The sequence below is a fragment of the Zingiber officinale genome, chromosome 9B (genome assembly GCF_018446385.1).
Source record: "Zingiber officinale cultivar Zhangliang chromosome 9B, Zo_v1.1, whole genome shotgun sequence".
NCBI lineage: Eukaryota > Viridiplantae > Streptophyta > Magnoliopsida > Zingiberales > Zingiberaceae > Zingiber > Zingiber officinale.
Window position 1 is genome coordinate 2,597,108 of NC_056003.1, and position 15,499 is coordinate 2,612,606.

The 15,499-nt window shown below is 47.0% G+C and overlaps 2 protein-coding genes across 2 annotated transcripts; both read left to right on the plus strand.

The window, feature by feature from the left end:
- LOC122023966 lies at nt 1-1,019 on the plus strand. The gene is made up of 2 exons (XM_042582421.1): nt 1-704; nt 813-1,019. Exon 1 carries the CDS (start codon nt 66-68, stop codon nt 696-698), a length of 633 nt encoding a protein of 210 aa, XP_042438355.1. The 5' UTR covers nt 1-65; the 3' UTR covers nt 699-704; nt 813-1,019.
- Nucleotides 1,020-8,299: 7,280 nt separating this feature from the next.
- On the plus strand, nt 8,300-9,239 carry LOC122024946 (putative ripening-related protein 4). Its single transcript, XM_042583688.1, has one exon. The coding sequence runs from the start codon at nt 8,475-8,477 to the stop codon at nt 9,051-9,053; it is 579 nt and encodes a 192-aa protein (XP_042439622.1). The 5' UTR covers nt 8,300-8,474; the 3' UTR covers nt 9,054-9,239.
- Nucleotides 9,240-15,499: the final 6,260 nt, after the last annotated feature.

A 15,499-nucleotide genomic window follows, 5' to 3' on the forward strand; every position in this document is an offset into this window, starting at 1 on the left:
AGCCATGCCCTTGTTTCTTTCCACAGATCGCCACTGCTCTACTCTGTTTTGGTCCATCGATCAGCATGCCGGACTCTAAGGAAACGGGAACAGAGGAAGCCTCCATCGCCGCCTACGTCACCTTCTTCCTCGTCTGCGCCGCCCTCGTCCTCTCCCTCGACTTGCACCGCCTCTCCTACTTCCACCTCTGGCTCATCTCCCAGCTCATCCTCCTCACCATTTGCGTCTTCTACAACCTCACCAAGCGCGCCGTCGCCGTCCAGAATCCCGTAGACAGCTGGTGCGAGTCTCTCTACTCGCCCTCCGCCTCCCAACATCACCACCCGGCTCCGGAACCGGAACGCCCCTCGCCGCCGCCGCCGGAAACCGGGAGCTCCATGGACGACACGTGGAAGTCGATCGTGGAGATGAACCGGAGGCCCAGGAAGCAGATCGAGAGGGCGCCGGTGGCCGACTCGAGGGAGTTGAGGAAGTTAGCCGTGGCCGTCGAGAAGGACTTTGCGTCGTCGAAGAAGAAGGCGCCGCCGGCGCTGGCGCCGGCCCCGCAGAGACCTGAGAAAGGGGAGGTGCGACGTCGAGACGTGCTCTACGACCAGTCCGAGATGCTGATCAAGAAGCACTACGACTACCTGAGGGTTCAGCGGCAGGAGTCGGAGAAACGCCGGTTCTTCGACCGCCTGCTGCAGCAGCCATCTTAATTCCTAGTAATAATCAATTCAAATCTTCCATTAATTTGTTTCTTCTTCTTCAAATCTTTCATGTTTAATTATATGCAAATAGTTGACGATTTAACCACTCTCTCCATTTTGCAGGCATCTTAATTCAGTGTCCTGTAAATTCATTCGCACGTAGCTAGCTTTTGCTGTTACTGGATCTTCTCTTTCCATTGTGCCGGCCGGTGTATGAATCTAAAGCATGCATTCTCTTGAAGATGATCGAGTGGTTAGGATATGAGATATTATTATTATGAAATATGAGGTTTAAATTTCAATATAATGGAAACAAATACCTCTTTTATGTGTTACTGGCGGGAGGATGCTTGTAAGTTGTAATATAGAGATATTCACTAAAATGAGAAAAAAATATATGTGAATGCTATATATTATATATCAATTAAGAAATTAAACTTTGAACTTGAATTCGTTAGTCAACTCAAGGGAGAGCCACAAACGTACGGTACAATTAGCTGACGTCGTGTTGCTACAATAAGCCATGACATCACTCCAGATATTATATTCTTCACTAAAAATTATCCCTCAATTGAGCTAAATTAAGTTAAATAAGTAGTAATTGTTTATCTTCATGGTTGATTGGAGCTAAATTGGTAGATTTATGGTTGAACCGGTTACGAATTTTGCTCAATTCGAGTCGGCTCGATTTTTCACATCGGGCTTAAACTGGATGCGAACCGAATCTAGATTCTTGAGCGAATCAAATGTGCACCGAACCGAACCGAACCGATTCAAAGCGAGGGTTTCCCTTAGCCCCACCTCGGGCTCTCCTCCCAGTGCTCGACGTCGCAGTTTCTCTGGATGCGGAGGCCGGCAAGCTCCGGCTTAATCTGCAATTGCCGCGAGCAGCGCCGAGAGACGTTTCTCGGTCGCTCCTCGATTGCGTCAGCGGACGACGCTTCGCTTCGGTCCTTTCTTCTACCTTTCGGAGTGTGAACGTCATCTTCTCCGGCGAGCAGCGCGCCTCTAGTCCGAGAGAATGAAAGCCTGCGCTTGAACACGAGCATCTTTCGGATGCCTTCTGCCTAAAGCCTCCGGAGACACGGTGTGGAAGCGAGATCTGAACTTTCCTTCTCTGATCGTGATCAGGTGCGTTCGTGTTTATCTTTATCGAGTTAGTGTCCCGGTGAATTAGAGAAATTGGACAATGATTGGCCTTCATTGAGCCTCCTTACTGCATTCTCCGACAGCAGTTCCTGCTGCTCTTCTTCTCTTGAACCCAATGTCGACGGCGTTAACAGTCGGAGGATGGTTCGTGAAGGGGTTCATTCAGGCGCTGCTGCAGAAGGCCAGCGACAGCTCAATCTGGAAAGTGACAAGTCGCCGTGGTCTTGGGGCGGATCTGAAGAAACTGCGGGGATCTCTGCTGCGCACCCATGCCATCCTCAACAAGGCTGACATGAGGCCCGACGAGGATCCGATCGTAGCGGAAATGATGAAAGAGCTCAAAGACGCAGCTTATGACGCCGAAGATTTGCTCGATGAATTTGCCTACCAAGACCTGAAGGAAAAGATCGAGGGCGAAGGAGGAGATCAGGGAAGTTACTTCCTTTCAAGAGCTATTAATACAACCACCCATCTGTTCAACGATGCAGGCGCAAGACTCAGGCTTGTTCAGGGCAAGTTGCAAGATCTTGCTGATGATATGGACAAAATCATGAAGCTAGACGACAGTGGGAAAGCTACCGGCACGCGGTTGAGGTCAAGAGAGACAAGCTCTTTCTTGCCGGAACTAGTGTTTGGCCGCGATGAAGACAGGGAGAAAATAATCCAAATGTTGCTGGGCTCGGCGGAGCAATCATCATCCTCCATCCGCGACAACAATGGCTTCTCTGTCATTCCTCTTGTTGGAATTGGAGGAATTGGTAAAACTACTCTGGCTCAGTTTGTGTACAACGATGACAGACTCCAACACTATTTTCAGCTCAAGATCTGTGTCTGTGTCTCTGGCAATTTCAATGCAAAAACACTGACAAAAGAGATAATAGAGTCGGTGACCAAGCGGGAGCAATCAGATCAGATGAAATTGGACAGTCTTCAAAAGATCCTTAAGGAGAAGATCGCATCAAAGAGGTTCCTGCTTGTTCTCGATGATGTGTGGGATGATAATACGGAGGAATGGGGAAAACTCTTCGGACCACTGAAGTTTGGAGCGCCTGAAAGCAAGGTTATCGTGACAACTCGAAGCATGAACGTTGCAGCCTCAGTTGACACGGTGAAAACAGCTTTTGTTGATGGTCTAGAGGAGGCTGCTTAGTGGAAATTGTTCAAGAAATGCGCATTTGGTTCTTTAAATCCGCAAGAGAACTCACAACTCGCTCTCATGGGCAAAGAGATTGCCAGCAAGTTGAGAGGGTCGCCGCTAGCTGCAAAAACAGTAGGAAGCTTGTTGTGATCAGATGCAACAGAACAACATTGGAGAACCATAATGCAAAGTGGAGTGTGGGAATTAGAGCAAGATGAAAATGGCATTCTGCCAATTCTACGGTTGAGCTATCAATGTCTTTCTGGAAGTCTCAAGCAGTGTTTTGCTTTCTGTCTATGTTTCCCAAAGGTTACGAGTTTTGTGACCTTACCTTAATCCAACTGTGGATGGCCGAGGGCTTTGTGGTAGCCCGAGGAAATAAGCAGATTGAAGTAGCTATTTCTGCGAGTTAGTCCACAGATTGCTCTTCCAAAAACTAGACGATGAAAATTATTATGTGATGCATGATCTCATACATGATCTAGCACAGTTGGTTTCCACTGGGCACACTTACAGGGTGGAGGACAAGGTAGAAACGATCTCTAGCACAGTGCGCCATTTGTCCATGTTCAAGGAAGATGTCGTAACAGGAAATCTAGTGAAGTTCCAAGGTTTTAACAAGCTGCGAACCCTAATTTTGCCTAGGAGATCTAGTTTCTTGACTTGCTTGAAGCCCAACGAGTTGTTTCAGAGACTGAAAAGCATTCGCGTGTTGAATTTGGAGGGATGTGGCTTACAAGAGCTGCCTGAGAGTGTTGGTAACTTGATACACCTCCGCTACCTTGACATTTCTGACAATTCAGATATTCAGAGGTTGCCTGAGTCGTTGTGCGGCCTGTACAATCTGCAAACGCTGATACTCACTTGGTGCTATAAGATAGAGATCCTCCCACAAGGCATGAGCAGGCTGATCAACCTGCGAAAAATTGATGCAAAAGATGACCTTATTGCAGGAATAGCGAAGATAGGGAAGCTAACTTCTCTTCAACAATTGCCTTTATTTGAAGTGTTAACGGTTGATGGGTTCAAGGTTGGAGAGCTAAATGGCTTAAGACAGCTCCACGGCATGCTCCGAATTACAAATCTTGAGAATGTTAAGGCCAATGAAGAAGCCAAAAAAGCCTAACTCAACAACAAAAGGTACCTCGATGCCTTAGAGTTAGAATGGGCAAACAATCAAGATTGTAGCTTAGAGAAGGCACTTGCCATGGAGGTACTCGTGTTAGGATATATACTAAAAGTCTAGTTTTTTGTATGAACATTTATTTTGAAATGAGAATCACATTGGTCAAATGTCTGCATTTAGTAAAATGCAGTTGTTCATTTAATTTATATTGTAGATAACATGGTGTGTGGTGTCACACAGAAGATCATGTTATCAGTTCCTTATAAATTATAAATAGTAACTCACAACCAAGATGGATTGGGATAAACCATTAAAATGGTTGTAGTGTAATTTGGTACTAGTTTATTTTGACTATAAAATTACACTAGTACACTATGTGTGTATTGAGCAGGACCATTTGAGTTTGTTCCTTTTATACTGACTGCATAAAAGAACATAACTTCTGTTATTATGGATGTGCGTACTCTTAATTTCGATATAATAACAAGCAAATATACTTAGTATTTATTTCTTTAATTTATCAATGAGTGAGCTTTATTTCGTTAAATCAATAGACCCGATAAGTTGAGAAATAATATTATTTATATAGTTTGTTGTTGATTATAGAAGGAAACTGTGTCCTAGTTATCTAGGTTGATGATGCCCCCTTGAGAAGCTCATAAGGATTGTCATGTAAACTCTACAGGTGGACTTAGTCCGACATGACAATGAAATTAAGTAGTACTACTCTTGAAGCTAGATATTAATTAAGTGAGTTGTCAGTAACTCATTTAATTAATGGGCATTCGATATCTTAAACACAGGGAGATTAACGTACTTATGATAAGAAGAAGCTCATAATGTAATATGGGATTGATGTGGTAGTTCAATAATAACTTTTTAGTGGTATGAGTTATTATTGATGAACTTGAGTTGGGTGTTCGGGTCGAACACAGGAAGCTCAAGCTCATCAGGAGGCTAAAACCAATTCCTTCTCTCGGTCCCTGTTGTAGCCTCTGTAAAGCCTCGCGTTTACCCGTTTTGATTTTGCTTCTTACCTAAATGAGGGGTCGGTCACATCCTTGCTTGGTGCCCAAGCAAGGGGCCAGCCAAGCCCTCTTGGTGCCCCAGATGTGGGTCTGCCAAGCCATGCTTGGTGCCCAAGCATGGGGTCGGCCATACAAGAAGAGAAAAGGAAGTTTTGTTGAAAATAAAATTTTGTTAAATTTTTTCCTTTTTTGTAGTTATCTACAATGGTTAAAAGAGATATTTTAATTTTGTTAAAATCTTTCATTTTTTGTAGTTATCTACCATGATTAAAAGTGATTTTAATTTTGTTAAAATCTTTCCTTTTTTTGTAACAAACCATTATAGGAATAAAAGGAAGATTTTGTTTAAAATAAAATTTTATTATAATCTTTTCTTTTATAGCTATTTACAATGGTTTAAAAGAGGGATTTTAATTTTGTTAAAATCTTTCTTTTTTTGTAACCATCTATAATAGCAAATAAAAGAAAATTTTATTAAAAACTTTCCTTATTAGCTGCTAGCAAAGATTATAAAAGAGGAGAGGGTGGTGCCCATAAATTAACACAACCTAAGACTCCTCTTTTATTCTCTTGTGTGGCCGCCCCCTTCTTCTATCTTCTTCTATTGTCTTCTTTCCCTAAAGGTCGGCGGCATCCATCCTTTCTTCTTCTTAGGGCCAGCGCCCCTTTGGAGAAGACTCTACCTTAGTGGCTGGTTGCTTGGAGGAGTAGAAAAAGTAGAAGGAGGCCTCTTCACTTTGTATTCTTTGGTGGCCGAAAGCTTGGAAGAGAAGGAGAAGGTCGGGTGTCTTTGTCTTGGTAGATCGTCGCCCACACGACGTCCAAGAAGAGGAGAGGAATACAGCAGAAGATCAAGAGGTCTTTAGCTACAAGGATAGGTACAACTAGTTCTTTATTCCCTGCGAACTAGTTTAGTTTTTCTTTATATGGATCCTGAAATACCAACACAAGAGGTTAGCGATTTTGTGTTTCGATTTTGTATTTCGATTTTGTATTTCGATCTTATGCTTCGATTGAGGTCTCTTTAGTTAAACCTAAGGTTACTGTAAGGAGTTTAAATATTCAATTTCTTTGAAACGCTTTGTCTAGGAAGTGGTAGATGATTCTATACCCAAGAAGGTCGAGTGTCTCGCCAACAACTTAGAAGTCAATCCTTGAAATAGATATTTAATTAACTTCTGTAATATGGTTTAACTTCTGATGACATATGGGTTGAACTTGGATTAATAATGTTAAATTTCGTTTGCAATCCAAGTTTAATTCTTGAAAGACACATGGCTTGAACTTGGATTAATAATGTTAAGTTTCGTTTGTAATCCAAGTTTAATTCTTGAAAAGCACATGAGTTGCTAGGAAAAGTTCTATGTTTGTACAAATTTTTGTACAGGAGAAATAAAATGAAATTCTGAGTAGCACCCAATAACTCGATGATCTCCAACCCCACGACTCACTGAAGAACATAACAATCAAAGGGCACGGTGGTATCAGATCACCCAGTTGGATGAAGATAGAAATTCTTTCCAATTTGAAGAAGCTCAAGTTAGAAGATATGCTAGCTGTGGAAGAGTTCTCTTGGGCCGATGGAAAGGAATTCTTTCCCTTCTTGCGTGAGCTTACTCTCTACAATTGTCCCAAGCTTATGAGGTTGCCACCACTTGCTACTTCATTAGTAAAACTAGACTTATGGCGAGTTGGGTTGGTAGAGCCTCTAGCATTTTGGCAAGGACTATACGATCAAAATGTCAGCAGTAGTATGATTGCATCACTAGAACTCTTGGAGATCGGAGAATGCCCATATCTAAAAGATCTACAGCTGCTATTCTCACACAGGCTACCTAGTCTTACTTTCGTCAAGATACACAGATGCCGGGAACTGATGCAATTGCCTCTCGAGGCATTTAAAGAGTTCACCTTGCTAGAGAAGATGTCAGTATGGAATTGTCCCAAACTCCGCCTGATGCAAGATGAGGATAGAAACCTCCGTCTACCATCCTCAATCAAGGAATTATGGCTGTCGAATTGCGGGGATCTTGAAAATTTGTTGGCAGGTCGGATAGACAATCTCATCTCACTCACTGATTTAACGGTAGGCTATTGTCCGAGCTTATTATATGATCTTCCAAGTGAGGCAGCTCAGATGACAGAATTGGGAAACCTGATTATCACTTTCTGTGGTGAGTTGAAGCAAAATGAGTTGGGAGTTCGGAATTCCCTTGCTCAAGTTGCATTCCCAGGCCCTCCCAAGCTTGTCCTTAAAGGGGAGAACTTCTTGTCATTATGTGAATTGGAGATCAATAGCACTGCACTGCTCAAGCTATTGCCCTTGAGGAATACACTACTGACCGTCAAATCTCTGGTAATCTCATACTCTTCTCAGACCTCAATGTTTGAGGGAGATGAAGACGAGTTGCTGCTAGGCTTGGTGGCTCTAGATTCTCTAAGATTCTACCATTGTGACAAGCTGCAATCTTTACCCACAGAGTTGCATTCCATTCGCTCCATAGAGGACTTAGCAATATATTATTGTCCACAAATCCAGTCGTTGCCGGAGAAGGGACTACCTGCATCCTTGAAATATATCGATTGCATGGGTTGTCATCTGACGCTGGAGAAGATGGTGGATGAGTACAACGATCAGAAGAGCAATAAAGTTTGATTAGTAGATTGCAAATTGCAATCTATTAATCTGTACAAACAACGACTCTGTTCCTGTCTAAAATGGACAATGTATTTCAGGGAAATGATTAGAATTGCATTTATCCATTTCATTTTCGATGAATCTATGAAAAATCTGCACCATCTGCATTGAACCAACGAGTAGTCATTAATCTACCATTCCATACTGCTGTGTAGATTTTTTTTTTTCATTAAAAAACAAATACGGAAATGACAAAAAGTATTCTATCATAATATTATATCCCTTGGCAGATTCTATCGGGCCCATCCATCCATGGAATGAAAGGACAATTCAATAATTAAGCTCTTGCAAACTCGATGCGGAATTTTCAAAGATTCATAAATCACATCGGTGCTAAAAGATAACAACAGTTAAAAAAAGAAGAATAAACAACTTAACCAATGGGCACATTGTTTGGATCACAGGTAAATGTTGGCATAGTTAATCTTGTCACCATTCTGTTATTTGATATTGTTGAGAATTGAGATTCAGATTCCATAGACTATAGTCTAAAATTCTAATCTTAGTGAAGAGTAATCTTCTTCCATTTTATAAATCATTGCGCGATGAATTCCAAGCACATCCTCTTCCTATTTAAGTACCAAACCACTGAGCAAAGAATCCATATCCAATTGAGAGAGAAGAAGAGGAAGAAGAAGAAGAAGAAATGGGCAGTTCCATCTCACTCTGTTTGCTCATTGTCTTGGCAATTCTGGCGCTGGCGATCGAGCCGGCGAGCGCGCAGGACACCCCCCGGAAGCTGCACGGCGCCTGCCTCCCGAGCGGCCGCCTGCGAGGCAAGGCCGGCAAGTGCAACCGGGAGCACGACTCCGAGTGCTGCGTCCCCGGCAAGAGCTACCGTCGGTTCAAGTGCTCGCCCCCCGTCGTCGCCGGCGGCACGCGAGCTCACCTGACGGTGAACAGCTTCGCCAAGGGCGGCGACGGCGGCGGCCCGTCGGAATGCGACGGTAAGTTCCACCCCGACCACGAGAAGGTGGTGGCCCTGTCCACTGGGTGGTACGCGGGCGGGAGCCGCTGCGGGAAGAAGATCGTGGTGAGGGCCAACGGGAGGTCGGTGAAGGCGAAGGTGGTGGACGAGTGCGACTCGATGAACGGGTGCGACCAGGAGCATGACTTCCAGCCTCCGTGTCCTAACAACATCGTCGACGCCTCGCCGGCGGTGTGGAAGGCGTTGGGGATCCCGGATTCCGTTGGATACACTGCCATCACCTGGTCTGATGCTTGATACATTTATATAATCTATATCTATATGTAATCGCCCTGTGGAGCTAGCTAGTTAGCCACATGGTCAAATAAGAGTACAAATTAATGATCTTATGATTAATGATGTGTTAATTTAGCCACCACAAGTTACATGAGTGTTTGCTCCAAAAATATTTCATATGCATTGACCGAGTTTTGGACTTGTCAAGTGGCCCTATTTCCACCCCTACAATATTATATTACATGATCCTATCCGAAAGTCGAGTAGGCGGATATTAAGAACATGGTGCTCTTGTTGACCTCCGAGAGACTTCGTTTCTGCCTGTAACACAAGCAGCGTCAATGCCGAGCTAGGGAATGGGTCCCCGGCGATGGCCCTCTGACGCTCAAGTTAGTCTCCGACGAAGCAAGAGCAAAGGTAACTGTAACGCAACTGTAAAGATCGTGAGAAAAGTATACCTCTGCCGATGCCTGGACCTCCCTTTATATAGGGCTCCTGTAGCGTATGTACACGCTTCTTAAAGCGGACACGTTGTCCCGAGCTTTCCCTGAGGGGGCATATTAGTAAAGTGTCCCTGATACAGTACTTTAACGAGCCGAGCATATATCTGAAGTGACAGTCGAAGCTTCCGTCGTACAATCTTTTGTCTGACAATGCCGTCTATCGGCGACACTAACTCCCAAAAGGATGTCGAAGGATATCCCGTTGCATATGTTGCTTGGCTGAATGCAATGGTCGCTCGGCTAAGAGTCCCTCGTGGTGTCGTTCATTACGGGTCGAGCGAGATGGTCGCTTGGCAGGAAGCCCTCTGTCGCACCGAGCGGGAGAGCCGCTCTGCTAATTGGCCTTGATCCATGTCGTCCGTCGTTGTGCTGAGCAGAAGAGCCGCTCGGCTCGGCTTCTATGTGTCCCTTGAGCGTCGGTTTTCCTCCATGCCAAGGATGGCGGGTCAACGCTTTGTAGGATCGAAAATAATTTAGATATCTCTACGTTTGTATTGTCCACTTGGGCTTAAACCCTCATGGTTTTGCTCTTGGGCTCTCCCCAAAAGACCTCATACTAATGGAGATATATTTTCTCTTTATAAACCCATGATATTTCCCATGTGTTTTCAATGTGGGACTATGTTTGCAACTCTATAAACCCAACAACCCCCCCCCCCCTCAAACAAAGGACCACATGCTTTCCAAGTCTGATCCTTCGACCCACCAGGTCTTCCTGCCCTTCGGTCCACCCAACCTACTAGGATTCCCTTCGGTCCACCCGACCTACTAGGATTTCCTTATCTGGTGTCTGGTCCTCTTAATTCGAACATAGGAGCCCCCATTTTCTTTGTTCGAGGTAATATTGTAACCACATGACTTAATCAGACCATGATTGTTGTGCACAGTTGGTGGTTAAACCTTCTGGCAATCCGGGCTCTGATACCACTTGTAGGATCGAAAAGAATTTGGATATCTCCACATTTGCATGATATTGTCCACTTTGGGCTTAAGCCCTCATGGTTTTGCTCTTGGGTTCTCCCCAAAAGGCCTCATGCTAATGGAGATATATTTTCTCTTTAAAACCCATGATCTTTCCCATGTGTTTTACAATGTGGGACTATGTTTGCAACCCTACAAACCCAACACGCTTAACTCCCGGTCGGGCTATGTCCCACCCGACTGGCAAAGACCCTCTGTCCGTCGACTATCTTGACTCTGACTTTCGTTGACCTCCATCGTGGCAGTGGAGCGGGGCCCCTCCTTATCACCGCATCACACAAGCCTCTCCTTCAAGTCTAGTCCTGACCTCGTGCTTCTGTGGTGTCCTCCGGCGACTCCTTGCGTCCTGCCCTCCGTCGATCCTTCGTTCCCTCTCTCCGGCGACCTCCACTCCTTTCTAGTAAGCTCTCTCCCCGTCCCTTTTTCCTTCGGGCCTTCTCTGTCTGTTGTTCTGACATCCTTCCGGTGAAACATTTCGCATCTTTTTCGATCGTCTTTCTTTTGCGTATGTTTTTAGCGATGGCCAGCTCTTCCCAGCCGTCGGCCTCTGTCCCGGGACTCTGGTATACCACCATGGAGTCTCGGTTCGACGAGGGCGACGCGAAGGGCCTTAGGAATGTCTTCGAAATTTCGTCCGACCACGAGATTGTTTTGCCTTCCTCGTCCGATCGGCTAAACAACCCGCCGAACGGATGCATTTGTCTATTCGGGGATCATTTCACCGCTGGTATGCGGTTCCCCATTCATCCCTTCATTATAGCTGTCTGCAAATACTTTCATATCTCCCTCCTTCAACTTGTGTCGAACTTCTTTCGTCTTCTGTGCGGTGTAGTCGTCTTATTCCGGCTGCACGGCATCCCCCTTGTCCCTCGAATCTTCCACTATTTCTATTACCCAAAGTTGTCTAAGCCGGGGACCATCCTTTTCTAGTCTAGGGTCGGCTTAGTGTTTTTTTGATAAAATGTCAACCTCCAATAAACATTGGACGGAGTACTTTTTCTTACGTCTTCCCCGAGCGGTCGGAATTCTCGACCCATTGGTAGCTTAAAGTGGCACCTAAACCCCCGCTGAAGAGTTACAAAAGCCGATCGGACTATCTGGACGCTGCGGTCATGCTAGCTGGTCAGAAGTACAACATCGACAAGTTGCTTCTTGAGGATGTCCTCTACATCTTCGGCCTGAGTCCGATCCGCACACGGCTGCCGACCAGCCTAGGTAAGATACTCATTTACATACTCCTTTGATGCTAATTGATTTTTCCTTTTATCTTGCAACCGAAATCATGATGCATGCGCGGATGGCCGGTAAGGAGAAGCTCTCGGATAGCGCGATTGAGGCGACTGCTATCGAGGAATTGGCGAGTCGTGGTCTGCCGCTAGTCGACACCCACGAAGATCCACTTAGGGAGAGAGAGGAGACTCCCGTAGAAGTGGGCGAAGGCGCGGCCAGCCATGCACCGACCGGTGGGGCCACCTCGAGCTCACAGCCTTAGGCGGAGCGACGCCCCCTCCTTCCTGTCGAATAACCCTTGGGCTCGGCCTCTTCCGACGTGCCGCTGACCCGACGCAAAAGGCGCCGAGCGGATCCATCTTCGCGCTCCGCCACCTCGAGTGCTCAACCGGTCGAGAGGGTCGAAACTTCGACTCTGGCCGCTCTCCCAGCGACTGTGGAGGCATCCTCGTCCAATCAGACATCCTCTTTGGCCGAGCTACCGGAAGGGGTCATGGTCGCATCACCCGTGGCCTTCTTGCCGCCTCCAAGGCCAGTAGTCGTCCAATGGTCCGAGATCTCACCGACATCCGGTCGGGCGACCTCATCCCACTCGGGCCCGAGCGGCCGACGATCTATTATGGCGATCCTCCATCTGCCGACAGAGGACTACAGTGAGCCGAGCGCCCAATCCCGGATCCTCGAGCACCAGAACCTCATCCGGGGGTCGCTTACCGATGTCTGGGAGGATGCCCGGGCTCGTGCGGCGATGCTAACTCCGGATGCCCTGGTCGACAGTGACACCCAAATGGCCACCGGGGTAAGTTTGTTAAAGTAAACTCTTGGCTTACCTCCATTTGGCTATAACATTTTCCCCTTTTACTTGCAGTATTGGGTGGAGAGCTTGGCCATGTGCCACAGGCTCGCCTTCTTGGGGGACGAGTTCAAGAAACTCCAGGTCTCGTGCAGCATCTCTTCCTCCCAGGGGCTATCGATTTCTGAGGTTGAGAAGCTGAGGGTCGACTTGGAGAAGAGTAATAAGCTTCTGAAGGTCGAGCAAAAAAAGTCTGCCAACCAGGAGGTGATGCTGGCTTAGTACAAAAAATAGGTCGTGACCTTCGATAAGAAGATAGAGTCGGCCACTGTTCGGAAGCAACGGGCCATCAATGACCTCAAGTTGAAGAACCAGGAGGCCAGGAAGCTCGCCCAAAAGCTCAAGGAGGCCGAAGATTTTATGGTGGCGGAGCGGAGCAACCGCTCAGTCGAAGAAAAGTCCCTCCAGGATCAGATGGCCTCCAAAGATGCCACGATAGCCGCCGCTAAGGATGAGCTGGAGGGCTCCCGCGCAGAGCTACGTATCTACCAGGACGCCAAAGGGAGCATGTTTAAAACCATGAAGCAAGCCTACCTCCGTTCGGATGCATTCTGCGATAGATTCACCGATCGGGCCCTTCGCCTGTTTGACTTGGCGATCGAAGGGACGATCAGCCAGCTTCGTGAGGGGGGCCACTTGCCGACCGCTGTGACGAGCAAAGTCATAAGTCGGGATAAACTTACAGCCGCTCTGCCCGACGACATATTAGACTACTTAGAGTGAGGCTGAGAGCTTGATCTTTGTACTCCTTTTTTTGTAAGCTTTTCCAAGTATTAATGCATGCCCAGCCGTTCGGCGAGACTTTTTCTTATTGTATTCGTATTCCGATCTTCCTTTAGTCATATTGTAGTCCCATAATTCCTCTGTTCGGCCGTAATTTTTATGCGCGTCTGCTCGATTCTAGTGTGTTCTCTCGAACGAGCCTTTCATTTGCCATTTTGGGGGCTTTCGGGCAACCCTCATCTGCAGTCAGCCGTTCGACCACCTGCGTAGTCTTGGGGCTGTCGTTGCCACTTGTCTAGTTGATGAAGCTTCGGACATGCCATCGCCGCTTGACGGTTCAAAGTAGGCTCTCATTTAACGTCGTCGCTCGACGATTCGAAGCAAGCTCGCGTTTAACGTCATCACTCGACGATTTATTGGAGACTCAAGTTTAACGTCGTCGTTCAACGATTTGAAGCAGACTCGTGTTTAACGTCGTCATTCGACGATTTATTGGAGACTCGAGTTTAACGTCGCCGCTTGAGGATTTGGTGGAGACGAGGGTTTAAGGTCGACGCTCGACCGTTAGTGGAGACAAGGGTTTAAGGTCGCCGCTCGATCGTTGCTGGAGAAACGTTTAAGGTCGCCGCTCGACCGTTGGTGGAGACAAGCATTTAAGGTCGCCGCTCGACCGTTGAGGGAGACGAGCGTATAATGTCGCCGCTCGATCGTTGACAAAGATGCGCTTGGAGGCCTTAGTTTTCTTTTATTCAAACTTTGCCTTGTGTTCGACAAACATACAATAGATATTAAATACAAAATTTACTCGCGCACCTCTCACCCAGCCCTGTAGGGTTGAAGATGGTTCGCACTCCAAGGTCTGTCGAGTTGCCTTCCTTCCTCATCCTCCAAATAGTAGGCGCTCGAATAGAGCTTCCGCACGACCTTGAATGGTCCTGCCCATGGTGCCTCGAGCTTGGCGATGTTGTCGACCGACTTCATTTTTTTCCATACGAGGTCGCCGACCTGGAAGGACCTCGGGATTACTCGTCAATTGTAATTCTGCTTCATGCGTTATCGGTAAGCCGTTATCCGAGCGACAGCTTTTGCTCTTTCTAAGTCCACCAGGTCGAGCTCCATTAAACTCCGTTCGACGTTTCCTTCGTCGTAGTGCTGCACCCGGTCGGACTCTACCCCGACCTCTACAGGGATAACCGCTTCTCTACCATATACCAACTGAAACGGGGTTACGTCGGTCGCCTCTTTCGGAGTCGTGCGGAGAGACCATAGCACGTTGGGGAGCTCGTCGACCCAGTTACCTCCCATGTGGTCGAGCCGAGCGCGCAAGACCTTGAGGATCTCCCGATTAGTAATTTCCGCTTGCCCATTGCCTTGGGGGTAGGCCACCAAAGTGAAAGATTGTTGGATGTCATAGCCTTCACACCATTCCTTAAGCTTCCGATCGATGAACTGCCTTCCGTTGTCAGACACGAGTCGGTGCGGGATCCCGAACCGGCAGACAATGTTCTGCCAGATAAACTTGGTAAATATACGCTCGGTGATTCTGGCAAGTGGCTCGACCTCAACCCATTCTGAGAATGTGGATGCTGTCCGAAAGTCGAGGAGGTGGATGCTAGGGACGTGACGCTCCTGTTGACCTCCGAGGGACTTTGCTCCTGCCTGCAACACAAACAGCGTCAGTGCCGAGCCAGGGAATGACCCCCCGCGATGGCCCTCCGACGCTCAAGTCAGTCTTCGGTGAAGCAAGAAGCAAAGGTAACTGTAGCGCAACTTTAGAGATCGCGAGAAAATCATACCTCCGTCGATGCTTGGACCCCCCTTTATATAGGGCTCCTATAGCATATGTTCTCGCTTCTTAAAGCGGGCACATTTTCCCAAGCTTTCCCTGAGGGACATATCCGTAAAGTGTCCCTAACATAGTACCTTAACGGGCCGAGCATATCTTTGAAGTGACAGTGGAAGCTTCCATCGTACGATCTTTTGTCTGACCATGCCACCTATCGGCGGCACTAACTCCCAAAAGGATGTCGAAAGATATCCCGCTGCATTTGTTGCTTGGTCGAATGGAATGACCGCTTGGCTGAGAGCCCCCCATGGTGTCGTTCATTGCGAGGCGAGCGGGGATGACCGCTCGGTAGGAAGCCCTTTGTCTCCCCGAGAGGGAGACCCGCTCGGCT